The sequence below is a fragment of the Macaca thibetana genome, chromosome 16 (assembly GCF_024542745.1).
Source record: "Macaca thibetana thibetana isolate TM-01 chromosome 16, ASM2454274v1, whole genome shotgun sequence".
In the NCBI taxonomy this organism is placed as follows: domain Eukaryota; kingdom Metazoa; phylum Chordata; class Mammalia; order Primates; family Cercopithecidae; genus Macaca; species Macaca thibetana.
Window position 1 is genome coordinate 57,453,351 of NC_065593.1, and position 26,746 is coordinate 57,480,096.

General features: G+C 62.7%; 2 protein-coding genes across 8 annotated transcripts in view; one reads left to right on the forward strand and one right to left on the reverse strand.

Moving 5' to 3' along the window:
• The window catches only part of CSNK1D (casein kinase 1 delta), a 34,674-nt gene extending 18,748 nt beyond the window's left edge, over positions 1-15,926 (forward strand). Inside the window, exons 3-10 of one of the 3 annotated variants that reach the window (XM_050765800.1) lie at positions 742-890; positions 1,478-1,706; positions 2,118-2,288; positions 2,849-2,997; positions 4,734-4,905; positions 5,318-5,457; positions 14,884-15,032; positions 15,777-15,926. In XM_050765800.1, the coding sequence (XP_050621757.1) occupies positions 742-890; positions 1,478-1,706; positions 2,118-2,288; positions 2,849-2,997; positions 4,734-4,905; positions 5,318-5,457; positions 14,884-14,970 (1,097 nt within the window). In that variant the 3' untranslated portion in view covers positions 14,971-15,032; positions 15,777-15,926. Of the gene's footprint in view, positions 1-741; positions 891-1,477; positions 1,707-2,117; positions 2,289-2,848; positions 2,998-4,733; positions 4,906-5,317; positions 5,458-8,847; positions 8,912-10,063; positions 12,240-14,883; positions 15,033-15,776 lie in introns of those variants that run through there. The other 2 variants (XM_050765802.1, XM_050765801.1) reach the window with 2 other exon arrangements.
• SLC16A3 (solute carrier family 16 member 3) lies at positions 15,470-26,271 on the reverse strand. 5 transcript variants are annotated; one of them, XM_050765797.1, is made up of 5 exons: positions 26,195-26,271; positions 18,808-19,056; positions 18,162-18,305; positions 17,086-17,841; positions 15,470-16,243 (listed from the first exon to the last, which is right to left on the reverse strand). In XM_050765797.1, exons 2-5 carry the CDS (start codon positions 19,028-19,030, stop codon positions 15,969-15,971), a joined length of 1,398 nt encoding a protein of 465 aa, XP_050621754.1. In that variant the 5' UTR covers positions 19,031-19,056; positions 26,195-26,271; the 3' UTR covers positions 15,470-15,968. The 5 variants fall into 5 exon arrangements, with proteins under 5 accessions (XP_050621754.1, XP_050621753.1, XP_050621756.1 ...); XM_050765796.1 differs by lacking the exon at positions 26,195-26,271 and adding an exon at positions 25,622-25,701; XM_050765799.1 differs by lacking the exon at positions 26,195-26,271 and adding an exon at positions 22,490-22,882.
• Positions 26,272-26,746: the final 475 nt, after the last annotated feature.

The following is a 26,746-nucleotide window of genomic DNA, read 5'->3' on the forward strand; positions in this document are numbered from 1 at the left end:
GGTCTCAAACTTGAGCTCAAGCAGTCCTCCTGCTCCAGCCTCCCAAAGTGCTAGGATTACAGGCATGAGCCACTGCACCTGGCCCGTGTGTCTTTTTAGTGTTGATTATGCCTTCAGCACTGATACTGTGCAGCCATCTGTAAATTCTTCCTGTTAGATTTATTGTGTCTGTATTCTCACTTCCTGATTTGTATATTTCAAGCTTGGGTTACTGTGTAAATCCCCAAAAAGTTTTCATTGCTTTTATTTTTCTCTTATCCAGTCAAATACTTCTACCAACATTGTAGTAATTGAACATATTTTCTTCTCTCACCTAACCCATGGTAGCTGCTTTCTCTCCTGAAGCTCCTCCCCTCTCCGGTGTGACGTCTCTGGCGGGCTCTGCTGGTCCTTTTCTGCCTGAGCGCTTTCTCTCCCACATCATGACTGTTTCCTGTGTCTCCCGCCCCCCTGCCCTAGAAGACGAGAGTCAGGGAGGTGGGGCTTCGATCCCCTCCTTGTCCCCTTTGCAGCTCCTGCCCGCTTGGCCCTCGTCCAACCTCTGCCTCAGGCCACTTGCTAACAGATGGGGCCTAATCTCGAAGATGGGTCCCTGAGGACCGGCGTTGCCGGGGTCTTCTGCCTCCATCACCCCTTCCCCGTTCAGGGTTGTCACCAGGACCCCATGGTGTACACAGCGCAGACGTAGTGTGGAGCTGAGGCAGGGCCTGGACTGAAACGCTGTCTGATTTCCTCGCCTAGTGGGCATCCCCACCATCAGATGGTGCGGGGCCGAGGGGGACTACAACGTCATGGTGATGGAGCTGCTGGGGCCGAGCCTGGAGGACCTCTTCAACTTCTGCTCCAGGAAATTCAGCCTCAAAACCGTCCTGCTGCTTGCCGACCAAATGGTAAGGACTGTTTCCTGACACTTGGCACACACTTGCCGTCTGATGGAATCAGCCGCTCACTTGTGCTGTTCTCGCCATTATTACGGCTGTTAATTCACAGAGGAAATGGAAATGTGCTAAGCTTTAGCCTTGAGGCTCTGGTGGCTCAGCTGAGTGGCTTGGAGGCCACCCTCTCGGTACCAGCATAGCACGTTTCCATTCAGCGGGCCCCTCCGTCTCAGGAACATGCGTGTGATTCCTAAGCACCTCCGTGCAGCTTCTCTGCCAATCCTGGTGTGTAGCCTATGCGGAGAACAGTGCTGGGAGAGACCGATGTCTAGTGGCGGGTTGTCCCCTCTCTGTCGCCTCACCTCTCTGTTTTGTGGGAGCTGAAGGCAAAGCGCCTAGGCCCGTGGAGGGTGGAGGGTTGCTGAAGGCACCTGGGGGAACAATTTGGTCAGTTCGGCGTCCCCCTCACTAATGGTTAAACTACCCTGCCGTGGCTGAGGGGCAGGAACAGCGCAGCCACTGGCACAGCGTCCTGCAGTTGAGCTGTCCCTCCCTGAGACTGCCCTGGGCTGCCATCTCGTGCCTTGCTCTGCTCGCAGATCAGTCGCATCGAATACATTCATTCAAAGAACTTCATCCACCGGGATGTGAAGCCAGACAACTTCCTTATGGGCCTGGGGAAGAAGGGCAACTTGGTGTACATCATCGACTTCGGGCTGGCCAAGAAGTACCGGGACGCACGCACCCACCAGCACATCCCCTATCGCGAGAACAAGAACCTCACAGGGACGGCGCGGTACGCCTCCATCAACACGCACCTTGGAATTGGTGAGCCCCTGGGCATGGGTCACTGACCTAGGGTGCCTTTGGGCATGTCCATGCCTCAGCCCAGGGAGAGGCCAGCCTCTTGGGGAGCTGGGGGTGCGAGTGTGTCATCAGGGGAGCTGGGGGTGCGAGTGTGTCCTCGGGAGCTGGGGGTGCGAGTGTGTCCTCAGACCTCTGCAGCAGACAGTCTGGCTCGTGACTGCCAGGTGTATGGGGGCAGGCGGATGCTGGGATGTTTCTGAGTCACCTGTGATGTGTTCGGGAATTTCCTTAGTATGCATAAGGGGCAGCTCTGGGTGAGAGTGATCCCGGCGTGCGTGTCTGAAGCTCGTCTCCACTGGAAGTGCCAGCCAGGTCTTTTGCTTTGACGTGAGCACGCCAGTGCTGTTCTAAGCCTTTCCCTTTTGTTTTCAGAACAATCCCGAAGAGATGACTTGGAGTCTCTGGGCTACGTGCTAATGTACTTCAACCTGGGCTCTCTCCCCTGGCAGGGGCTGAAGGCCGCCACCAAGAGACAGAAATATGAAAGGATTAGCGAGAAGAAAATGTCCACCCCCATTGAAGTGTTGTGTAAAGGCTACCCTTGTAAGTCTTTGGAGGCTTCTTCTCAGTGGAGCTGCTCATGGGGGTTGCACGTGCGTCGGGCCCGCCTCAGGTGTGCTGAGACGGCTCAGCCTGGGTTTTGTCAGAAGAGTTGCTCCCCTTCCAAAGGGGTGGTGGCAGGAACGAGGGGTGCTTTTGTGTATGGTGGTAATAGCCTGCCCTCCTGTTCATCTTGACTTGCCAAGTGCCCATCAGTGTGGAGAGCACTTGGAGGCCCTGCAGAGATGGCAGGTGAGGCAGGCCTGAGCCTTGGGGTCCTAAGTGGCTGGAAAGGGATGGATGGGCAGTGGTGGGGCCTCTCTCTCTTTGCATTTGTAGGACTGCTCCAGGATACATACCTTAGATGAAACGAAATTGTGTTTTATGATTTGAATTGTTTTAAAAGCTTGCTTAAGGCCTAGAGTCTTAGAAATCTGCCAGGTGTTTTGTATCTGTCCTTCTCCCCTTGAGTGTGCAGCAGCAGGAGGTAGACGGCGACGCTGGCAGACACGTCGAGTCGCAGTTGGGTTTCACGAGTTAGCTTTGAGTTTCTTGTTTTGCAGCCGAATTTGCCACATACCTGAATTTCTGCCGTTCCTTGCGTTTTGACGACAAGCCTGACTACTCGTACCTGAGGCAGCTTTTCCGGAATCTGTTCCATCGCCAGGGCTTCTCCTACGACTACGTGTTCGACTGGAACATGCTGAAATTTGTAAGTTGCGCTGCCGGCACGTCCGCTCAGTGTGGTGTGCAGGGGATGCCTTGTCAGCGAGAGGCCGGTGACCGTCTTGTTGGGGCTGTACCGTATAGGGAGTGTCTCTGGTGGTGAAGGGCGAGTGTGTAGTGGGCAGGACTTGGACTGAGTGGGTGTCTGCCTGCCAGAAAGGGGTGCCAAGAAGTAAGACACCATTAGGGAACGCAGAGGGGTCCGTGGAATTCCCGGGTGTGGACAGCAGGAGGCCCCATCCCTCCCTGTCACCAAGTGGAGCTAGGGCCCAGAGCATGCCCTGGGGGCAGGGGGTGGGGGCTGGGGGTGTGCATTCCCATTCACTGTGCCAGATGGTCGTGGTGCCCACGAGATGAGTGGGGTTGGGGCCTGGTGAGTTGCTGCCCGTCCAGCCTCACTGACCCTGTTGTGAGCTGGTTTTGCCTGTGGCTCTCTTGATGCGGGTGTGAGCATGCCCTGGAGCCTCTAAAACGCAGCCCAGCCCTGGGTCCACGTCTGAGCCGAATTACTATTCCGACACCGCTGCCAGAATTGAAGCTCCTGTGGAACTGCTGTTTTCTTTCATTAAAAACTTGCTGTTAAGTTGTCAGTTTTAAATAGAAGTTGGAGTCTTTCCAGGCAACAGTCTGATGGAGGAGCAGAACTGCCTCTTGGGAGGGTACAAAAACGGCAGCCTTGTCCGATAGTCGTGCAGGGGCCAGGGAGGGGCGGGGGTGCCCTGGACCCGGCCTTGGCGCCTCCAGGTGCTGGGAGGGGTGCACTCTGCAGAGCGGATGGGTCCCTCTGCCGAGGCTCTGCTGCCTCGGGAGGCGGCAGAGCGACCCTCCTGCGGTGTTTCGGGAGGCGGCAGAGCGACCCTCCTGCGGTGTTTCAGGAGGCGGCAGAGCGACCCTCCTGCGTGGTGGAGTCACCTGGCCCTCAGAGCAGCCTGGGCCAGTGTTTTCCGTAAACGGCAGCCTGAGGAGTCTGGGCGGTGCTGGCTGAATGGTGCTGCAGCCGCAGGCGTGTGTCCCGCTGTGTGTTGCCTGGTGGACGTGGCTGTGTGTAGTGAGCTGTACTTGCAGGAAGAGGTGGCACCTGGGTTTGGCCCCGGCTGTAGTTTTCAGGCCCCTGCCACACAGCATTGGCAGTTAGAATCTGCTCTTTCATAGGCTGCTGTCTCGGCTTAGAATCTGACCTCCCCACCCCTGTGCATCTGGACAGTGCAGCACAGACCCGGCTGCCGGCCGCCCCGCCACACCTGCACAGGCTGTCACAGGCCGCAGGGTCTGGACCCTGAGTGAACTCCTCGTCCGAGCAAACGCTCTCATCCCCACCCTGCTTTCGTCCCCAGCTGTCACCATTTGGGGCCTGTCTCTGGCCTCTGATGGTTCCTGTCTCTCTCCTCTCCCTGCGCGTGTCAGTGAGCACGTTCACAGAGAAGCAGGGGGCCAGCCCCTGCCCATTTTGAAGTTTAAGGAAGTTTTGAGCCCACAGGGAAATGACATACGAGTGGAGTTTTTTTGATTGTTGGGGGAGCTGAGAGGCCTGACTCTGACCCCTTGTGAGGATCACGCTGGCGTCCCGTGGGGAGAAACGCATGGCCTGTGGGCGGCTTCGCAGGCAGTCTTGTCCCAGTGCCGTTTGGTAGGGATTTTCTCACGTGGCCGGGGCAGCCTAGGACCTAGGGTTGCTTTCTGTCAAACCTGGTTCCACTCCAGCCTCATCTCCTGCCTCCTCAGGGTGCCAGCCGGGCCGCCGACGACGCCGAGCGGGAGCGCAGGGACCGAGAGGAGCGGCTGAGACACTCACGGAACCCGGCTACCCGCGGCCTCCCTTCCACAGCCTCCGGCCGCCTGCGGGGGACGCAGGAAGTGGCTCCCCCCACACCCCTCACCCCTACCTCACACACGGGTGAGTGCCCCCCCCAGCGCTCTGGAGCAGCTCTGGGGTGACTTCCTGTGTCCCGGGGTTGGTGGGGAGAGTACACTTGGTGGTGGACGCTGTAAGTGCCCCATGTCAGGCGATGCTCGCTCCTGCGGGTGGATGAGCCAGGCTGCCCGGGTGCCTTTAGAAATGAGGGCACCTGCTGGTGTGCGTGATTCCTCCCACATCTCACATTCCTCCCCTATGAGCCCCTTGGCCTCGCTCCCACGTCCCTTTGTGTCCCTCCGGCCGGATCTGAATGTTGGTGGCCATCGGCTGCTGCCAGCTCCTGACTGTCCAGGCAGCCCGGGGTCCTCTCTGGCCACAGCCTCTCACAGGAAGCCCCAAGCAAGAGGCAGCAGACAGGGGCGACCCACTCCGTTTCTCTCCCTGTCCTCAGCTAACACCTCCCCCCGGCCCGTCTCCGGCATGGAGAGAGAGCGGAAAGTGAGTATGCGGTTGCACCGCGGGGCCCCCGTCAACATCTCCTCGTCCGACCTCACGGGCCGACAAGATACCTCTCGCATGTCCACCTCACAGGTAGGTGCAGAGCTCCTGGGCGGGCGCTGGGCCTTGGGCTACCCCGTCTGAGTCAAGAGCGGGCTGTGGTTTTTCCAGGGCTTCTTTCCTTCTTTCCTTTCTTCCCCCCATTTTTGAGAGTTTTTAATCTTGCCAGGGTGTGGTGTCCTGGTTGCAGATGAGGCTTCTCGGGAGGGCCTGGGAGACAAGCTGGGCCGTCACGGGGCTTGTCTCCTGGTCGCAGGTGGCCAGTCTCAGGTTCAGGTGCCCGAGGCCAGCAAACCGTGGGGGCTTTCTCCTGCTGTTTGAGTGCCCGCTGCCTGCAGCTGTCCCCAGACAGCCAACACCACGCGCCCGCTTGCGTCCTGTTGTGGGTGCCCCTGGCCCAAGGGAACCTTCCTCATTCTTCCTCATTCTTGCTGCTGGCCAGGGATGGAGGCCCGTAGGGACCTCCACGGGCTCCCCGCGCGACCCTCCCTGGTGGCATGCCTTACGACAAGGCTTTCCTTCTTTTGACGGCCTCGCCTGTCTTCCCTCGACGAGAAGTACCCTGTTGCACAGCCGGGGCCTGGCCACGCCCGCCTCCTCTTCAGCATCCTGCAGCAGCCTCTCCTCTCCTTGCTCTGGCTTCTGTTGTCTTCTGCGTTTGCTAACGTGCTCTTTGAACCAGAACAGCTTTCTCCACATGGATCCATTGTATTTTCTCAGATAGTTGTCTGGGTTGTTCGCCAACAGGGACAGGGTTAGTGGGGCAGGGCCGTGTTTCACCAGCAGGCATCCTGGGGGGTGCCCAGATCCCCCACAGGTCTTCCGGATGAGGAGGAACTCGGTTCAGAAACGCCCTGGAGCCTGGCTCTGGGCTTGTGGGGAGGTGTCTTTTGGGGTCACAGGATGGAGCCAGGCCTGCTGCCGCGAGCGGGGCTGGGTGTAGCTGGCTAGCCAGGAACATGCCGGAGTGGGGAGCACTCTTGACCACCTGCCGTCTTTTAATAAAGTGATTGGGGTTACTGCATATTTCTAACTCACTAATGATATCACTAGAAGTGGATTTCTTGTATGATAACTTCCTCCCAAAGAGACCAAAGATGCAGGATTTTGACTTCGTGGTTATTTGAATTGGGTTCAAGGGGTCTGGGCTGCATCACGAGAGTGGGTCCCTTACCTGCGCACAGCCCTGCTCTCACCTCCAGACGCAGAGAGGGTTTAACTGGCTTCTTTCCAGGAGCCTGGCACTTGCGCATCAGTTACCGTGAGCAGGTCCCAGGAGGGTCTGCCCGGGCCCTCGTGCCTTCTTGACGCACGGCTGGCTCTGTAGCCCTGAACCATGGCGCAGGAGCCGAGAGTGCTCCCCTTGCTGGGCGCTGGCTGGACCTGGGCCGCCTTGCCGCAGCGCTTGGCCAGCAAAGACTAGGGAAGGGGCCTGAGTGCTTTCTGTTTTTTTTTTTTTTTTTTTGAGACGGAGTCTCACTCTGCCGCCCAGGCTGGGGTGCAGTGGCCGGATCTCAGCTCACTGCAAGCTCCGCCTCCCGGGTTTGTGCCATTCTCCTGCCTCAGCCTCCCGAGTAGCTGGGACTACAGGCGCCTGCCACCTCGCCCGGCTAGTTTTTTGTAATTTTTAGTAGAGATGGGGTTTCACCGTGTTAGCCAGGATGGTCTCGATCTCCTGACCTCGTGATCCGCCCGTCTCGGCCTCCCAAAGTGCTGGGATTATAGGCTTGAGCCACTGCGCCCGGCCGCTTTCTGTTTGTTTTAAAGAAAGTGAAGTGTTGGCCGGGCGCGGTGGCGCAAGCCTGTAATCCCAGCACTTTGGGAAGCCGAGACGGGCGGATCACGAGGTCAGGAGATCGAGACCATCCTGGCTAACACGTGAAACCCCGTCTCTACTAAAAAAAAAAATACAAAAATTAGCCGGGAGCGGTGGCGGGCGCCTATAGTCCCAGCTACTCGGGAGGCTGAGGCAGGAGAATGGCGTGAACCCGGGAGGTGGAGCTTGCAGTGAGCTGAGATCCGGCCACTGCACTCCAGCCTGGGGGACAGAGCGAGACTCCGTCTCAAAAAAAAAAAAGTGAAGTGTTTAGTGGTTTGGGATCTTCGAGGGCAGTGAAGCCGTCCTGAGCGGGCTGAGCAGCCACGGCCTGAGTCCAGCTGCCTCTTCTCGGAACACAGCCCTGGTGGCACCTGGGTGTGGCCATCATAGCCACGAGCCCCCGAGGTGGCCGTGAGCAGTGCCTCCTTCCGTGGTGAGCTATGGCGGGAACCCACGGCTGGCTCTTAGGCCCTTGTTTTCCATGTGAGGAGATACGATGTGGACTCTTAGCAGGGAGGAGTCTCCAGAGAGCTGGTTTGGGGGTGCTTTCTGAAAGAAGCGTCTTGGCCTCTGCTCCTGGATACCCTGGGGGGCCTTCTTGAGAGGCATGTTGAGGGCTCCCCACCTCCAGGGCCGGCCCCTCCGTCACCATCTCACGGGAAGGCTTTGGCTGTGTTCCCTTCCTGCCAGACTCTGCCAGCACCAGCACAGGTGGTGGCTGTGACCGGCGGCCCCCCGTTTTGAATCCCAAGGGGGGTACAGGAGGCTCGAGTGCTCGGAGCGCCTCACCTGCTTGCTCAGGTGAGCTGGAGAGACAGTCACCACGGGCAGTGACTCATCCCCGGCCAGTCTTCCTCCTCGGGCCGTCGCTCTTCCCGGTTCTTTCTGCTCCTCTCAGGAGTCCTTGCGCCCCATGGAGATGGGAGGAGGCAGCAGGAAGGTCTCCCAGGGCTTGCTGGCCATGGCTGGGTGGAGGACCACATGGCAGCCCTGCCTGCAGGTCACAGAGACCCCCATAGTTGTAGGACCCCGCCCCAGCCTGGACTCCACCTGGGTCTGTTCCGTCTTCACCCCCTCTTCTCGGGCTGTTGGTGTTCGGCCAGGGCTCTTTGGCCACGGTAGCCTGGGCCCTAAAGGCCATCTAGTTGCTGAGTCTGTTTGGGGTTTCTTTGTGCGAAGAACGCCTCGTCACTTCAACAGTTGATGACTCGCTTTGATCAACCCCTGTCCAGGACTAGGCTTGAGCCGTGTTGTCATAGCGGCGAGGATGTGCGTCTCCGCTGCCTGCAGGCTGCGCCCTGAGACCCAGTTGTGGGGCTGCCCAGTACCTGCCATCCCGCTGGGAGTCAGGTTTCCTTAGTGCTTGAGAAGACTCAGGAGGGCCTGTCCCGTGCCCTCATTGGCCTTAAGAGCAAGTGATTCCTATCCAGAGGCCCGTCCCAAGAGGCAAGTGAGGCTGTGCGCCGTGCCTGGGCTCACCCAGGCGGCATCCGTCGGTCTGTGGACCTGGTTGAGGCAAGGACGCCCATCTGGACATGGGGCCGACACAGGTAGTCAGGGGGCCGGCGGGACGCTTACCAACAGCTGTCTTTTCCCCACCTCAGAATAGCATTCCTTTCGAACACCACGGCAAGTAGCTGCTCGTCTCCCATCGGAAGGCAGCACTGGGTGAGTGTGCGCGCGGCGGGCGCCAGGCAGCAGTGCCAAGTGGGTGGGAGCCACCATGCCCCGCCCGTGGGAGCTTGCAGGTGGGCTGGGCTTGCATGCCAGGTGCTGGAGGTAGAGTGAGGCTTCTTCTGCTCTGTTCTTCTTGTGGGGTGCAGAGCGGCGGCAGTCCGCTGCCCAGTCTTGGGGGGAGGCTGTCCACAGAGAGCCTTGGAACAGAGTGAGCCCAGGAAACCATCCTGTTGGCCTGTGGCCTCCCCGTGACTGCGTTCTGTGTGCCGTTGCTCCCCTCCTGTCCTGGGCGCCCACCCGTGGGGCAGGAGCGGCAAGGCGGGTGCCCTGAGCACTTGAGTTGCCTTGTCTAGGGTGGGCCGTGCCTGGAGGGCGTCTGTGTCCTGCTCAGCTGAGTGGCTCCACGCTTGTGTTGGGGGCTCCTAAGCTCTTGCCGCGCCACACTCCTGGCGGTCTCTGCCATGCCGGCTTTTCTAGTCGCCTCTCTCTTCCTGTCTCATTTATCTCTGTCCTTGTTTTGTGTTTCTTTTCACACTGGGTCTCTGCCCAGCCGTCTTGTCCACGCAGCTTCGTCTGTATTAACTCCTCCAGCTGCAGCCCACTCACTCCCCGCCGTCGGTGCATGGCCGGCGTCCACGCTGTGCTCCCTCCTTGGCGGCCACGCGCGCTCGGCAGCTCCTTCCAGCAGGGGCTTGCGCTTCTGTCGGGTCCGTGCCGCTGGGAGACCTGCTGCAGTTTTCACACTGTGCACACTCTGGAAATGTGTTGACAGGAACTGCTTTTCACGTCTTCCCCGAGAGGGGTACCCGTTTTCAAACACCAGGTTCCTTTCCAGGAAGGGAGGCAGGAGCACCCATCTCCGCTCCACTCTGATCCTCCGACCGTGCCGAGCTCGGCTCTGCGGGCACCTTGCTTGCATGCCTCTTCCTCCTTCCCGTCTTCCTGTCACTCGTTCTGCTGAGCACGTGTCCCGGCCACAGAGGCCCCTGTGCGTGGCGAGGGACGCAGGCGTCTAGACTGGGGCTAGGCAGTGGCAGTGCGTCCCCTCCCTGCCCAGCACCGTCACCGTGGTATCTGTGCCCGGGTGCCTGACCAGCTCCCCCGGCCCCATGCTGACCTTCTCCTGTGCTTTGGCTCCGACAGATTCCTGGTCGGGTGGCTTCCAGTGGTCTTCAGTCTGTCGTGCACCGATGAGAACTCTCCTTATTGCTGTGAAGGGCAGACAATGCATGGCTGATCTACTCTGTTACCAATGGCTTTACTAGTGACGCGTCCCCCGGTCTAGGATCGAAATGTTAACACCGGGAGCTCTCCAGGCCACTCACCCAGCGACGCTCATGGGGGAAACAGACTAAACGGACAGACTCCAAGAGCTGCCACCGCTGGGGCTGCACTGCGGCCCTCCACGTGAACTCGGTTGTAACGGGGCTGGGAAGAAAAGCAGAGAGAGAATTGCAGAGTCAGACTCCCTTTCCAGGGCCTCAGCTCCCTCCAGTGGTGGCCGCCCTGTACTCCCTGACGATTCCACTGTAACTACCAATCTTCTACTTGGTTAAGACAGTTTTGTATCATTTTGCTAAAAATTACTGGCTTAAATCTGTGTAAAGAAAATCTGTCTTTTTATTGTTTCTTTCTTGTCTGTTTTTGCGGTCTTACAAAAAAACGTTGACTCTAAGGAATTCTGAGACAGGCTGGATTGGAGTTTGTGTATGAGGTGGAGTCGGGCAGGGAGAGGGTGCAGGCAGATCTCAAGGGTGTGTGTTGTGTTTGTTTTGCAGTGTTTTGTTGTCCACTTTGGAGAGGAGATTTCTCAGCAGAAGTCTGTGGTGTGTGTGCGTGCCCGTGTGTGGTGGGACCTCTTCAACCTGATTTTGGCGTCTCACCCTCCCTCCTCCTGTAATTGAAATGCCTGCTGTCGGGAACTCTTGAGGCCCTTGGAGAGCAGTTAGGGACCCGCAGGCTGCCGCGGAGCAGGGGTGCGCGGTGGGTGTTACCAGGCAAAGTGCTGTGCTCTTCTTCCCTAGGAGGTGGGCAGGCAGCTGAGAACCTGGAAGCAGAGGCTTTGAGACCCTAGCAGGACAATTGGGAGTCCCAGGATTACAGGTGGAAGATGCGTTTCTGGTCCCTTGGGAGAGGATTGTGAACCGAGAGGTGTGTGGTTACTGCAGTGTTTGTTGCCTTTGCTGCCTTTGCACTCGGTACGTTTTCTCAACACTCAGTGCTCCTGGGCAGATTGGCAGTCGATCTGTGTGAATGCCCGTGCTCAAAACCAGGAGCAGGGCTGTCCTTGCCAGGTGCCAAGACTAGCTCAGAAAAGCCGGCAGGTCAGAAGGACCCACCCCGAGGTGCCAAGGAGCAGGTGACTCTCCCAACCTGACCCAGTACCTTCACGCCCAGGAAGTAGGGTCTGCGCTCTGTGACCTTCTGTTGGGCGCGTGTCTCTTGGTCAGAAGTGAAGCAGCGTGCGTGGCGCCGAGTCCCACCAGAAGGCAGGCGGTCTCCGTGAGCTGGTGCTGCCCCAGGCTCCGCGCTGCTGTGCCCTGAGGTTCCCAGGATGCCTTCTCGCCTCTCACTCCGCAGCAGTTGGCCAGTAGCCAGTGGCCTTGTGCTCCCACCCCCGATGCGCAGTGCAGTCTGTGTTCGTGGGCACTTCTCCTGGACCCCATCACGATGGACAATGTTCCCTTTGGACTCTAGGACCCTGAAGGTGTGTACCTGGGTTCTTCCCTCTCCTCCCCAGAGATGCCCGGACACCGTAACTGGCTGGCGTCCTGGAACACAGTCGTTCACCCTCCCGGCTGGCTGGCTGGCTGGCTGAGCCCATGGGTGCTTTCTGAATCCTAGGCTGGTTACTGTGTAAGCATTTTGGAGTGCGGGGCCTTGAGCGGGTGGGAGCTGTGTGTCGAAGTACAGAGGGAGGTTGGGGTGGGTCAGAGCCAAGTTAGAGATTTTCTTTGTTGCCGGACGCCTTCCTGAAGGTGGACGTCCCCGACCCGGAGAGACGTTGTGGCTGTGGCCTGAAGTGGCGCAAGCTGGCTTTGTAAATACCCGTGGTCCTGATGTAGCGCCAGAACGTTTGTGCGAGGCAGCTCTGCGCCCGGGTTCCAGCCTGAGCCTTGCCGGGTTGCGTCTTCGGAGTGTGCTTGTGACAGTCCTTGCCCAGTATCTAGTCCCCGTCGCCCCGTGCAGGAAACGTAGGTAGGACGTTGTGTCAGCTGTGCACTGGCGGCCAGTCTCCAAGCTGTGCGTTTGTATCGCCACTGTATTTGTGTACTTTAACAATTGTGTAAATAATAAATTCATAATGACTTCTACCTTTCTTCCCTCCCCTTTCCATGTGGTCTTTATTTCATCAGCTGGAGAGTTTTCGATGCATTGAGGTGAACTCTGTGAAAATACTTTTTTGAGACGACTGTTTGTTCTTTCTCAGCCTGTGGGTGTCTGGGAGCTGGCAGAGCAGGAGGAGAGCTGTGCCCTGGGCCTCCTGCCGGGCAGGGAGGGGTGGCGACTGCTCCTCGCCGTGCTGCCCCCTTGGGCTCTGGTGTGCACACGGAAGTCCACGCATGTTCTGTGTGATGGTTCTGGAGAGCCCCTGCCTTCTGAGGTGGCGCCGGCAGCGGCACTCCAGCCGCCTGCGGTGAGCGCGTGTCCATTCCCACTGCCATAGGGCCGCAGTGCTCAGGGCTTCCCCTGTCACTTGAGCTGTTGAAGCCCAGGAGCTGCCCCGATGGCCCTGCACAGGAACAAGGATGCGGTTCCTCTCTGCCCGCCCCGGAGCACACAGCAGCGGCCCCTATCCAAGGCCTTCGGGGGCTGTCGGGCTGCCAGAGCAGGGAGGTCCACACCTACTCCTGACCTGTGCTTGTGTGTGGATGAGCTCAGCCAGGCTAGGCCGCCTCCCCTCCAGCTTCCCTCCCGCCCCTACCTCCACCCCACACTCTCCACTCCAGGCCACTCCTTTGGTCCTTGGCCACAGCCACGCCAGCAGGGTCACACTGCCTAAGATGAGGATATTTTGGTTTGTAGTGAAAGCATAAAGACTTTGGGTCGCTTGTGTGGAGGTTGCTCGAACTAAGAATGGTGTAGCTTTCTGAGCCCCACGTGGGTGTGTGCTGAGGGGGTTCCGGGGCTGTCCCGCCGACTCTGCCTGTGACGCACTCCGCCCTGACCCTGGGGAGGCCTGTGGCCTGGAGCTCTGCCAGCCCCTCCTGCGCAGACTTTGCCGTCTCCCAGGGCCTTCCCCGTCTCCAGGCCCCCTCACATGGTTCCCTCTTGCTGCCCCAGACTGAGACGGTGTGTGGGGCCTCACTGTGGCCGTGGGTGAGGCTCAGCCCCTGCCCTGTTCACCGGCCCCAACCGGAAAATGGCAAGACCCAAGTTCCAGCTCCTGCCTGACCTTCCCCAGGCCTGCAGCCTCCCTCCTGGGGTTCCCTGCCCTGAGAGGGAGCAGGGGCTGCACGTCCTCAGGGCCTGCTGGGTGGCGGCTCTGCATCTCCCCTGTGAGGGCCTGAGCGGACAGGGCTAGAGAGCTTGTTCTCTGCACCTGAGTCTGGCTGGGTCTGTGTCCGCAGACGTGGTTTAGAGGGGAAGAGCAGGTCTGCCAGGTACTGGGCAGTGCCTCCTGGGAGCTTCGCCACAGACCCCTTGGAAGGCCCAGGGATGGCAGCGTCTGGAGCCACCAGGCCCTTTCTGGGTTCCCTGCGTCTCCCCCACCACCTCCCCCAGCACGGGCCCTGCACACATCTGTTCCAGGGCTGTTCTCTGGGAAAGCCCAGGCCAGGTGAACACCTCCCTCCTCCCTCTGATGTGGGATCGTGTGAAGAAGTCTGTGTGCCCTCTGCCCCCCGCCCCGCCCCGCCCAGCCCAACGTAGCAGTGGGTTCTGGATGGACGTGTCTCTGGTCAGGGGGTCTTCACAACATGGTAGACCTGAACCACTTTTGGCCCCAGAATCTGTCACCGGGGTTGGGGGGTAGCTCTGTGCAGCCCACACACCAGACCTCTGCGCCCAGCTTCCTCCAGCGGGCCCCGGGCTTCCCTTCCCTTCACTCCTGCCTGTTGTGTCAGAGCAGACCCGCTGCCCCATGGCTTCTCGCCTGTAAAGACACCAGCTGAAGGAGGGGGTGGTAGAACTCAACACCCACTCTGCAGCACAGGGACCCCAGCCCCCAGACGTCCCGTGCCCCCAGCCACGCATGGCCGCCTTCCCCAGGGACCCTAGCCCCCAGACGTCCCGTGCCCCCAGCCACGCATGGCCGCCTTCCCACATCGGGACCACTCCTGAATCTGAGCAGGGCCCCTCAGGCGTGTCTGTCTAGGAGCAGCACTGCCTGGCCACTTTGTGTTGGGCCTCTGCTGTGTGCTGTGGGTGTGGGGACCAGAGTGGGGCAGATGAGGGGCGACAGTTGAGCTGGAGGGGCCTGCTTCCTGCCTAGGGGAGGGTGAGGGCCTGAGATACCTGGAAACAGAGGGTTCCAGGAGCAAGCACCCCCCACCCGGCCCATGACCTCCCTGCCAGTACCTCTGTAAGCCCAGGTCACTCCTGAGGCCAGCAGAACCAGGCACAGCCAGGTCCAGAGGCGGCAACTCCTGGGTCTGAGCAGCCCCCATGGGGCCCTGATGTGGGGGTGCCGGCCGGGGAAGGCCATGTGTCTTCTGAGGCCCAGGCTGCCTGCTTCCCACCACCTTGCCTGCTCCCACCTCCTCGTCCTTCTCCCTTCAGCTGCTGGGTGGGGCTGGTGGACTCTGTCGAGACACATGGGCCTGGCTGTGCAGAGGTGGACCTTGATCCCTGCAGCTGCTGGCATTGCCCGCCAGCCTGAGCCCTGCTAGAGGCCTCCACAGCCCTGCGGCTGCAGGCAGGAGCCTGGGCTGAGAGCGCTCCAGCCCAGCTGGGGCAAGGCCAGGGGCAGATGGGGGCACCTGGAGCTGAGATGTGCGCTTTTCGCTTGCTTTTCATTGCAGAGGAGCAGGGACATGGCATCTCTCCGGCTGCACGCAGCCCGCCAGGGCACCCGCTGCCGTCCCCAGCGCCCACGACGCACCTACTGAGGGCCCCGGCGGCCTCTGACCGGGCTCCCAGCCACGCAGGCCACTGCTGGCCACGAGGGCAGGTGGGTGTTAGGTGCCCAGGACAAGCCCAAGTGCTGCACTGGGCTGGATGGAGGACAGGGCACAAAGACCAGCCCTGGGCACTGGCCGCACTGTGCACACTGCCAGCCAGAGGGGCGAAAAAGGGAAGGCAGGAGAGCCCTGTTTCTTAAACATAGCAGTGAATAAAGTGGCCTGTTCCACCTCAGCTCCCATATAACCACCACTTAGGGGCTCCCAGGGAACGTTTCAGAGACCACCCTGGCACAAGCGGCCTCCAGGCACCCGCCCCGCACCCCCCTCCACGCAGTGCCTGCCCCTGCTACGAATGCTGTGCTGCTGCAGGGAAAGCTGGTGAGGACAGAGCCACTGTAGGAACAGCCAGGCTACCAGCAGATGTGAGATTTGGGACACAGAGTTAGGCCACATGGCAAAACCACACAGTCCTAGGAAACCATTGTCCTGACGCTCCACCCACATCCAGGTTTATTTCCACCTTCCAGGGGTGGAAGGAGCTGTCCCCAAGACACTAGAGGGGTGGGCACAGGCCCCACGTGAGAGTCCAGGGTAGGACAGGCTGGAGAGGGCCCCACGCAGCACCTGCCCTGCCAGCCTGTCCGCGGCCCACCCTCCCATTAAAGTCACGTTGTCTTGCAGTGCGGGTTTCTAGGTCCTTGAGCATAGCAGTGGCCGCAGGCTGCTTGGGACCAGCAGGCGGGGCCCCTGGTGAGGATGCCTTGTAACCTTGTGGCTTGGTTTCACCACAGATCCACTCTGGAATGACATGGTTCCCACCCCGCCACCTTCCCCCGCAAAACACTGATCAGGTGACGATCCGCTGGGCCGGCAGCCGGAGCCCAGCCATGGCCCTGCCTGAGCCAGTCCAGTTTGTAAAATAAATAGCAAGCGTTGCCGGCTTCTGTACCTCCTCCCTGTGCCTGCCGGCCCCGCCCAGCCACTCAGACACTCGTTTCCGGGGTGTGAATCACCTCCCCGTTTTTCTCAGGCTCAGCCTTCAGGAAATGCTCCACCTCCCGCAAGTCCACCCCCGAGTCTGCAGGAGGTTTGTGGAGCTTCTCCTCCTCCGCGGCCGCCACCTCGGGCTGTGGCTCCTTGGGCTTCTTCCTAATGCAGAAGAAGTTGCCCAGCAGCAGAATCAGGGAGGAGGTGAGCACCTCGGCCCCCGCCAGGATGAACACGTACTTGTAGACGTGGGTCGCATCCAGGAGCTTGCCTGTAGGAAGACCCCTTTAGTCCCAGCTGCTTCTGCGGGCTGCCCCCAGGGCCCACAGCTCCCCCAAGCCTGTGTCTCTGCGTCTCAGCACACACGGGTCGCCCTGTCTGCCTCTGAGTTGGTGGGGCTGGGAGGTGTTCTCTCCTCCATGTGTTCCAGCTGGGGGCATCCTCCCTCCTCAGCCTCTTCTCCCTCCTCCCCAGGGGAACGAAGACTTAAGAGGCTAAAAATAGCAGTGGCTTTGCGGAGAGTTTGGGCTTTGGTTGGTGGCAGGAGTCAGGCTGGTCCCCACCGAGTTCCCCTGAGGCTTCCAGTGGGCAGCCACAGAAGCCCTGCTGTGTTCAGCACCAGCTCTGTGTCCTGGCCACCGCGGACTCCAAGACACGAGTCTGGGGGTGAGACCTTGGCCCTCCCCAAGCCCAGGACCCCCTCGCCAGGCAGCCAGAGCCTGGGCAAGGCTGCTCCAGTCAAACCTAATTTCCCTCACGTGTTAGCTCAGTCAGCCTTCAAAAAGGAGGCCCCAAAATACAAAAACTGGCTGTGGGGTTGCCCGGAGCCGCCACGTGGTGCCCATGTAGAGCCTGGAGGAGCTGCCCACCCCACGGATCCAGCCCCTAGCTGCCTTGTCTATCTGGGGTGCACTGTGCCAGACCGAGCCCCCCACTCCTAACGGAGATCCATTGGCCCCAGCAGAATCAGGGCCGGTTCAGCACAGTGCACCCCCTTCAGCTCTGAGTCCCGCAATGCTGACAGCTGCCTAGGGGTGTGTGTCCCTGCCTCGCAAAGCGGGCATCTGATGGGAAGGGCAGACGTGGGGAACTGCCTGGGGGCGCAGCGCTCACCTCCTGATGGGGGCCCGATGAGTACGGCCACCGCCTCCATCAGCAGCACCAGGCCGATGGCGCTGGAGAACTTGTGGGTGCCCACGATGGCCATGAGCACCTCGAACTGCAGGGCCCCCACCATGCCGTAGGAGATGCCGAAGAAGATGCAGAAGACCACCAGGCCGCCGTAGTCGCCGGCCGTGGAGCCCGCCAGGTCCGCGAGGCCGTTGAAGAACATGGAGAAGCTGAAGAGGTAGACGGAGTAGGGCCGCACCTTCCCAAGCCCCGCCACAAAGCCCGCAGCCGGCCGCGCGAAGATGTCAATGAAGCCCAGGACGGTGAGCAGGAAGGCGGCCTTGGTGTCCGGCACGCCCAGGTCCTTGGCGTAGCTCACCACGAACACGGGCGGGATGAAGAGCCCCAGCACCATGACCGAGGCGGCCACCGCGTACAGCACGAAGCCGCGGTCCCGGAAGACGCTCAGGTCTAGCAGGCGCCGGGAGGATCGCGCCGGCCCCGAGCCCGGCTGGGCCGCGGCCACCAGGGGCCTCATGAGCGCGGCGCACACGCAGCAGTTGAGCAGCAGGCCGCCCAGGATGAGGAAGCCGCCCCGCCAGCCGTAGCGGTCCTGCAGCAGCTGCCCCAGCGGGCTCAGGGCACACAGGAAGACCGGGCTGCCTGCTGCCGCCAGCCCGTTGGCCATGGGGCGCCGCTTGCTGAAGTAGCGGTTCAGCATGATGAGCGAGGGCTGGAAGTTGAGCGCCAAACCCAACCCTGGAGGAAAGGGAATGTGGTGAGAGCCCCCACAAGGCTGCCCCCAAAGCCCAAGACCCGCGTCTCTACCCCCAGGTGCCCACGGGCTCGGGCTCCCAGTGTGCAGAGCCCCTGCCACCCACACACGCGAGAGGGGGACAACGAGGTGGGGCCGGAACATCCCGCAGCCACCCGCCCTGCTGTCCTCCAGAGGTGGCCTGGACCCAGGAGCAGAAGTGCACGGCCCGCCCCCCTCCCGGCACCTGCGGCCCACCCCCCTCCCGGCACCTGCGGCCCACCCCCCTCCCGGCACCTGCGGCCCACCGGCCGGCCCCACTCACCAGTGATGACCCCAGTGGTGAGGTAGACCTGGATGATGCTCCGGCAAAAGGACGCAGCCACCATGCCCAGGGACGCAAAGAGGCCCCCCACAAGCATGACGGGCCGGCAGCCAAAGCGGTTCACGCACACGCTGCAGAGTGGGCCTGAGGAGGGCGGCAGCTGAGAGGGGCTGGGCCTGCAGCCAGCTCTGCCCCCGCCAGCCCACCGAGCTCCCAGTCTGCAGCCGGCCTCCCCTTCCCACGCCACCCCTCCCTCCGCGGGGCACCGGGGCACGCTGGGGACCAGTCCCAGAGCGCAGGGCAGAGTGACAGGCGAGTGCCACCTGCTGGGCTCCGTGGTCCCTGCAGCGCAGGAACAGCCATCTTTTCAGGAATGGCTCTGGGCAGCCCTGTCCTCTGGGACTGTCTATAAATACAGCCGACCCGTTTGGACAGGGGCCAGGATGGACTTCGCACCCTGCCTGGGTTGGCCCTGTGGAGAACATGTTGCTGCCCAGCAGGATCCGGCCCCGAGGGCTTCCCTCCAGGGTTCCTGGGGAGCGGGCAGAAGGCCCTGTTGCCGAGCCTGGCCACACGCGGGCTCCTGCGCCTGGCAGGATCTGCCAGCAGAGCCCCGGACGGGGGCCCGGTGTGAGGCCGCCCTCACCTGTCCCGTAGAGCATGGCCAGCAGGATGGAGGAGATCCAGGCTGTGTCGCTGTAGCCGATCCCAAACTCCCGCATGAGCTCCTTGAAGAAGACGCTGACGGCCTTGGGGAAGGCGTAGGAGAAGCCGGTGATGACGAAGCAGCCGAAGAGCACGGCCCAGCCCCAGCCGCCATCGGGGGCCTTGACGCCTGTGGGGCCCTCGTCCACCACGGCCCCTCCCATGGCCGAGAGGGTCGGTTCCGCCTCACCTGAGAGAGAACGCAGGCTGACTCAGGTTGCCCGGGTGACCATCCCAGCTGCAGCCCGTCGGGGAGCAACACGAGCTGGGTGGCACACACGCCTGGGCTGGATGGCCCCGCAGCTCGGCTGAGGGGCAGCTGCCCAGCGCCCGCACTTGTGGCCCCCTGACCTGGTGCTTGGTGGAGGCAGGAGGATGTGGAGGGAGGCTAGCAGCTGGGGGTCCCACTCCCTCTGCACTGCCTCCTGCACTCACACAGCTGGCTCTAAAGGGCAGTGGCTTTTTTGGGCTCGGCCAGGACTCAGATTACCTCCTGGGAGGAGCAGCCCCCGGCAGGAACATGGGCCTGGCCGTCATTTCTGTCCTGGCTCGCTCTGGCTGACCCGTGCTGGGCAGGGCCACACACCATGATTCTGGCAACAGCCTGCACCTCCGGTCCCCAGCACTGAGCTCGCCCCGGGGCCTCAGGGGTGGCGTCCGCCAGGTCTCTCCCTGTCTGAATCTAGATGGAGCGTGCCTTGCTCTGGCTCTCCTGCCCCCAAGGGCCCACTTTGGCTTCAGTGGAGCCCGCCAGGAGCTTGCACAAGAGGAGGCGGGCAGTCACTGGCGGTGAGGGGCTGGGCATCAGGCTGGAGCGGGCAGTTGGAAGCACAGGGGCTGCAGTATTAGAGTGGGTGGGGTGGGGAAGGGGGGGCACAGCTGGCCCCTTATCCCTGGATGCCCCCTTGCCTCCCAGCAGCCCTTTTGCTCAGCAACTTCTCCAGTGAGAAGAGACTCACCCCACCTGTGCCTGGAGTGACCCACAGGCTGCAGCCTAAAATCAGGAGGGTCTGGAGCCTCCTGGGGAGGGGAGGGGCTGGGGAGGCTCCCATCCAGCCCACCAGAGCAAACCACGCCAGCCCCCACAATGTCTGAAGCTGGTGTCCCTTTTGTAAACTCCAGGAGCTCAGCTCGTTTGAGTCAAGTTGGAACCCGAGGCCAGACTTCCATCTTCATGCCCCACCCCACCCAGAAGTCACCTTGTCCTCTCCTTACCAGGGAGCTGCAACCTGAGACCTTGGGTGGTCTGGTCCAGCCGGCTCAGCTTCTCCAGACTGCTGTGAACCAGCGCCCTGGGAGGCAGCAGCAGGCCTGCTGTGCAAGCTCCACGCAATCTGTGGGGCTCCACCCCCGCCCCCTTTCCTTGGGTTCCTCCTGCAAGTGTGTGCGCAGACCCCATCCTGGTGGGTCCTCCGTGACGGCCCAACTTTGCCTCTAAGGCAAACACGTAACTAGAGGCAGGACCCGCACAAGGGCAAGGACCTTTGCTGGGAGAGTCTGAGGGGTTCCGCGCGTGGCTCCTCACTCTTTCCGAACCCTCCCCACATCCAGCCTGCCTGACCATCCCCACCACGGGTGCTGTGCCTCCTGGAGCCCCTGCCTTAGAGGTCCGAGGATGGTTTGTAAGGGCTTCGTAAGTGTTCCACGAAGTCACTGTTACTGGGAAATGCCGCTTGATGAGGGGACCCAGGAGCCAGCTGTGGCTGGCTGGATGATGACGAGGCAGATGCGGTCCACTGGAGCAGAACAGACCCCCGCCACAGGGCCAGAGGTCCACTCCCCAACCTGTACTGGCTTCCCTGGGGCCAAGGCCTCGGGACCATTTCTGGGAAACCCGGGAGCAGCTTTTGCTTCTGCACCTGGACACCGGATGCCCCCACCACAGTGCCTGGGACAGGACAGAGGAGGACTGTCGCACCTCCCCAGGACACACCACTTCAGGACATGCTGTCTGGGGTCACTAAGCAGCAGGGTAGGTCCTGCTCAAACTGGTATTAAAAGTTTCCTAAGATGACAGTATACAGCAGGGTAACTACAAGATATTAAAAATACATGCACTTGAGGAATGAAACTGGGAAAGGATGCAGACTGTGGGTCATGGGGGAGACTGGAGGGGTTGACGGCCTCAGGGCCCCAGCTTGTTTGGGGTTGCAGGTTGGCACTTTTTAAAATAAACAGGCCATGCAAGGCCAAGGAAGGAAATACACAAGAGACAGAACAGCCGGATTTCGCGTACCCCAGGCTCCCCCTCCAAAATACAAAGAGGCACCAGGGCCTCTGAGTCTCCTTGGCTGCACCAGTGGGGGCGGGGGACGCAGGCAAACCCAGCATCTGAAGCTTGCAGGGTCCTCAGAAGACAGACGAGGGCTCGCGGGGAGGAAGGGGACGGGGGCCACCCTCAGGAGACGCGGCGCCCCTGAACTAGAGTCAAGGAGGGCTGGCAGAGGGTTGGGGCAGTGCCAGGACTCACTGGCCAGGAGGGCACAGCATGTTCTGAGACCTGAGATGCTTGTGGCTTCCATGTGAAGCTCACGTGGGGAGGGCCATTTTCTGTGTCAAGATGAGGCATTTGGACAAGCCCCCAGACCACAGCCTGGCACCATCGTCTGTCCTCACCCAGCCTGGGGTGCCAGCCATGCTGAAATGGCTCCAGGAGTTCCCACTCCAGCCTGGTGTCCAGGGGCTGACTTGGAGCCAGCTGTCTGCCCACATGGCTTGGGGCAAGGGATTCCACAGGAGGCGGAGTACGGGGAAGGGGCACGAAATAACGGCGCAGACAACCCATCTCCCAGGGTAACCCCAGCACTGCGATGGGCCAAGGTACAGGTCGCCTGGTGTTCCGAGGACCACCCTGGGGCTGTCCTGCCTGGAGCACACGCCACAGTCACCAAGCATTGGCCTCTCCGTGGGCAAACGCCATAGGCTGGCCTTCCCCTGACATTTACTGCCCCCCCCGCCCCCCAGGAAGCGTGCCAACCCGCCCAGAAATAACCTGGCCTCTGGGATGAGAAAGCTGATCTCCCAGGTGGGGGCTGCCGGAGAGCGGGTCCCCCAAAGACCACGACCCCAGGCTGCTGGAAGCTGAGCAGGAGGCCTGGGACAGGGGTGGGTGGAGCCCTTGCAGGAGACCCCGCATCCCACAGCCATGTGCCCTCCCAAGCCAGGGGCTGCTGGCAGCAGTTCCCTCAAGGGTGCAGGGCACAGGGGTCTGTAAGGACCCCTGGCTTCAGGCCAGGACTCAACCATGAAGCCCTCAGGACCTGGGTGCCTGCCAGTCAGACCCCTGCACTGCCCCCATCACAGGCTTGGAACGCCATGCCAGGTGGCTCGAAATGCCGACCTGCAGAGCCAATGTGGACTCACGCACAGAGGGTCCGGAACCCGACCCCTGCTGCCTAAGCCTGCTCCTCCTGGGCCTCTCTCCAGTAACCTCGCTGACCTCCTTGGGGGCACTGGGCACCCTGGCATGCTTCCCCTCAGGCGTCTGGACCTGCAGACCCCTCACCCGCCTAGGTCCTCAGGTTTATGCGCAGTGCCGCCGCCTCGCTGAGGCCTCCACTGGACTGTCAGCCCGTTCCCTGGGTCCGTGCAGTGGCCTGAGCCCCGGGCCCGAGGTCTGTTACCTAACTGACTCCAGCCCTTGAAGGATGGGTCTTGGCCCTGCCTTTGTGGCCCAGGCAGGAGGCGGAGCAGGAAAAGGGCAATTCCTTTCCTTCCTGGATCCAAGGGAGCTGCCTGAGGACCAAGGAAGCGGCCCCTCTGTGGCTAGCGCCTGGCTGCTAAGGGGTGCTGAGGGCGGGAGGGCGCCGCACCGGGGGAGGGGCCTCGCTGAGTTCCTTTCTTCCCCCGCCGTCCCTGTTGTGCAAACAAGGAAGGAGCAGTGAGTAACCCCCGGCAGCCCCGCCCCGGCCGCCTGCAAAGGTGTCCGGGCCGAGCTGGCAGGGGGTGGACGCTGCGCAAGGGGCTGCCCCAGGCCTGGGCCCTGCACCCCACCTCTGACCCCCGCAGACCCCCGCGCACGCCCGTGCCCTGCCGCTGTGTCCGCTTACATCATGACGGCAGAGGCCGGCGGGGCAGACGCACAGGCCGGACTGGCCACTTACACCAGGGCCAGGAGCCCCCACTGGTGCCCCAAGAGGGACTGGGCTCAAGTCCCACGTGGGAAAGGGAGGCTGCATGTGCCGCCGCCGCCGGCTTCAGCCCTGAGCTGACACTCCAGGGTCTCAGAGCTGGGGTCAGAAGACCCCTATTCCGCAAGGCCGAGGTCACCGCCCTGGGGCCGGGAGGCGGTGGGGACCGGAGCTGGTCCAGAGCCGCCTTCCCCCACCTCCCAGGCCTCCTGGACCCCGCCAGGCCGCCCCTTCACGAGGCCACCTCGCCCCATTCCTGGATTCCCATGCACCCCTCCACCCTAAAGCCAGTGCCCGAAGGCCAAGACTAGAGGAGGACTCGGGTCAGGAGGCGCCCCCACCCCACCGCCGCCCAGCGGGCGTCGTGGGGACTCGGGGGGAGGTAGTGACCGGGAGGAAGCAGGAAGGCGGGAGGTGGGGGGCGGAGGGGGGAACCCATAACTCCACCCTTGCCAGGAGAGGTCCCTCCTCGGCGCACCCCCGCCCGGGCTGGAGGGAGGGCGCCTGCGGGTTCCGGCTTCCCGGCTCTGCCGGCGGGGGTCGGCGCGGGTGGGCGAGCTTGGGCGGGGCCCACCTGGGGGAGGGGGAGGGAAGGATGCTCCGCCCGGTCCCGCCCCGCCGGCCGCGGGACGTGGGGGACGTGACCGCGCCATGGGAGGAGCCCCCGTATTGCCCGCAGTAGGAGCCCTAACGGACGCTACCGTAATTGCCGGCGCGCGGGTCCACCGGGGTCAGCGGAGCCCGGGAGCCGCGCCAGGCGTCGGGGCCTCGAAGCCACAAGGGGGGGCCGGCTCCACTTGCTGCAGAGGTGGGTTGAGTGGGCGCGGCTCGGAGACGTCGACTCGTGAACCGCGGGTCTCGGGGCAGGGGCCCCCGAGGTTCTGTGCGTGCGGCTGCCCGGCGTGGCCCATTTCACAGATGGGACTGACTCGGGCAGGTGACGCTGGGAGGACTCCACGAGCCCTATCTGCTCCCGCCCCGCCCCTGCGCCAGGGCCTGGGCACCTCCAATGGCTTTGCGCCACCGCCCAGAAGGCCCCCGCTGGGGCCCAGAGTGTAGCCCACATTTGGCTCCTCACTGGAGGGGGCGGCACTGGCCCTTCTGTCCCACGTGGCCAGGTCACCCCAGAACCCACCGCTGAGCCAGCCAAGCCTGGCATAAGGGTCACTGCAGGCCAGTGGGGGGGAACCGTCTGGCCTGACGGCTGGGCCGGGATCCATAGAGCTCTCTGGTAGCTGCACCTCCAAAGTAAAGTGCCCTGCTTCAGTCAGTGGGGGCTGGCCTGACCATGCAGGCCACATGGCTTTCTGGGTGGCCTGGATGGTGGGCCCTGCCCAAGGTCACATGGGGTCGTTACCAAGTCTGCCTTGAGATTAGGCCTCCAGATGCCCACCCCAGACTGTCCACACCACAGAGCCCTGGGGGAAAGACTGCACCTGCCAAGGCAGTGCCCCTGTGCACTCAAAGCCTCTCTGGGGGCAGACACCCGCCATGGCCTCCTAGCACCTCCTCAGTTCCTGCTCGCCATGAGGGAGTCCAGCCCAGCCTCCTCCACACCATGCTGGAGAACAGTTCCTCTCCCAGCACGGTCAGGCCAGCCCCCACCTGACTCCCAGGCCTGTGAAGTGAAGCTGGGACCCTGGACTCCCCAGCCCCAATAGACACAAGACCACCCACCCTTGTGCTCAGCACGGACAAGCCCTTGGGCCTTGGGGTGGGCCAACGGCCATTTCCTGCCCAACAGGCCTGACTCTGGCCATCACCAGGAGAGGGACCCTTTCAGCCCAGGCCTCCTGGCCACAAAGCTCGGTGCCTCTGGGACAGAGAGGAGGACAGCGGCCCCTCGGCTCCCCCCCTCGTCCCTCACCGACTCCAGCCACTTCCCTTCCAGTCTGCAGCCCCTGTGTCTTGGCTGGCCCAACACCCAGGGAGGCTCCTCATCAACCCACTTTTCGGATGGGGAAACAGGCATGGGTTAGGAAGTGGGAGGCTACCAAAGTCTGTGCCTGGTTTTCCCACGCCTGGGGGCCGGGGTAGAGGTAGGGCGAACCCAGGGAGCCCAGCCTGGCCCTGGAGGGGATCCTCCATTTCCTTGCACGGGCTGTTAGTCATTGCCCAAGGGCGGGTGTGGGTCGGGGAGTGTTTGGGGTGCTGTGAACAGGGGAAAGCGCCTCCGCCAGAGCACACGTGCTCCCCACTCCCCTCGGAGAGGCCACCCATACAGGGAGGGCTGCAGCAGCCCCACCAAATATAGCCCGCGCCCCCCGCCGCCGCGGACCGAGCTATTTATACCCGGACTGGGCCTGGCCGCCAGCGCAGCCACCTCCTGGCCGGAGCCCAGCCCCTGAGGGCAGCCCGACGGGTGGACGCCCGGCCGGACAGGGGGCCACGAGACTGGGCAACCAGGGATGCGAGGGCGCGGAGGGGCGCGGCTGGCTCTCGGGAGCCCTCGGTGGGGGCCGCGCGGGGGGCGAGAAGGCTAGTCCATGCCCCGGGCGCCCCCGGACCTGATGGACAAAGTGGGCGGGGTGGGGGCGAGGGTGCGGACCCAGAGGCCGCCCCCTTGCCGGGCACGGGGAAGCTCTTGGGCCCCGGCCCGCGCACGAGCGTCGCGGCCGCGCCTACCTGCCGCCGCTGGGCCGCCTCCGCCCGCCTCTCGCCGCCTCCGCCCGCCTCTGCCGCCCGGCGCCGCGCCGGGGGCGACTTTAAGTGCTCGGGTCGCTGGCGCGGCACGTCCCCCGCGCACGTCACCGCCTGGCACCGCCCCTGCGCGCCCCGCCCGGACCCCGCGCCGCCTCCGGACGGGCTCCCGGGCCGCCGCTCCCCGACGGCGCGTCCCGCAACCCCGCCGGGCCCAGGGACCCCCCAACCGGAACCGTCCCCGTGGCGCCCCGGTCCGGAGCTCGCCCGCCCCCTCCGCGCCCCGGGACTGGGGCCACCCTGCCTCGCCTCCCCCGGAGTCCAGGCTCGCTGCTCCCCGCCAACCCCCATTCCCCCGTCCCTCCGTTTCCCCGGCTCGCGGGGAGCGCAGCGCGGCAGGTCCCAGCGTCCTCCAGGCAGCGACCCCTTGTCCCCCAACGCCGGGGCCCCTTGGGCGGGGAGGGGCGCGCGGGCCCCGTGGGGTTCCGGCCGCCTGGCTCAGCTCCGGGCCCGCATCCTCCCTCTCTGAGGCCACATCCGACCTGTCCCCCTTCAGACCTCCGCTTCCTCGTCGGTCCCGGTGCGGACGGCGGCCCCTCCTGGCTCGGGGAGCGGCCCGCGGCCTGCGCTGCCTGGATTTGGGGCACGGCCTCGCCCTCCCTGAACTTCCGTTTCCCCAGGTGGCTCCGCGCCCTGCGGGGCCCTACAAAGCCACCGACTCCAGCGCTGCGCCCCTGCCCCGCCCCTCTCGCGGCTGAGAACCCGGACGTCTCCACCTTCGGGGAGGCCAGGGCTGTCCACCCGCTGGACCCCGCGAGGCGCTTCTCCCAGCGCGTTTGCAACGTGGAAATAACGGGGCACTTTGGGTGCCGAGGTTTGAGGCAGCTTCAGGGTGTAAGGCCTTTGTTGGCCTGGACCAAGGAGTCTGGTTGTCAGGGCCACAGACGCTTTAACTGGCCCCTCACAGACCCTGGGGCTTCGGAGGCCCCGGCACCAGTAAGCCCGGACCTTCGCACAAAAGAGGCAGTGGGTATCAATGGAGGACCCCTCCAGAGGGCAGGGGGAGGCGCATCCCTGGCAGTGAGGCCGTGTGGGCCTTGGCCTCCACCT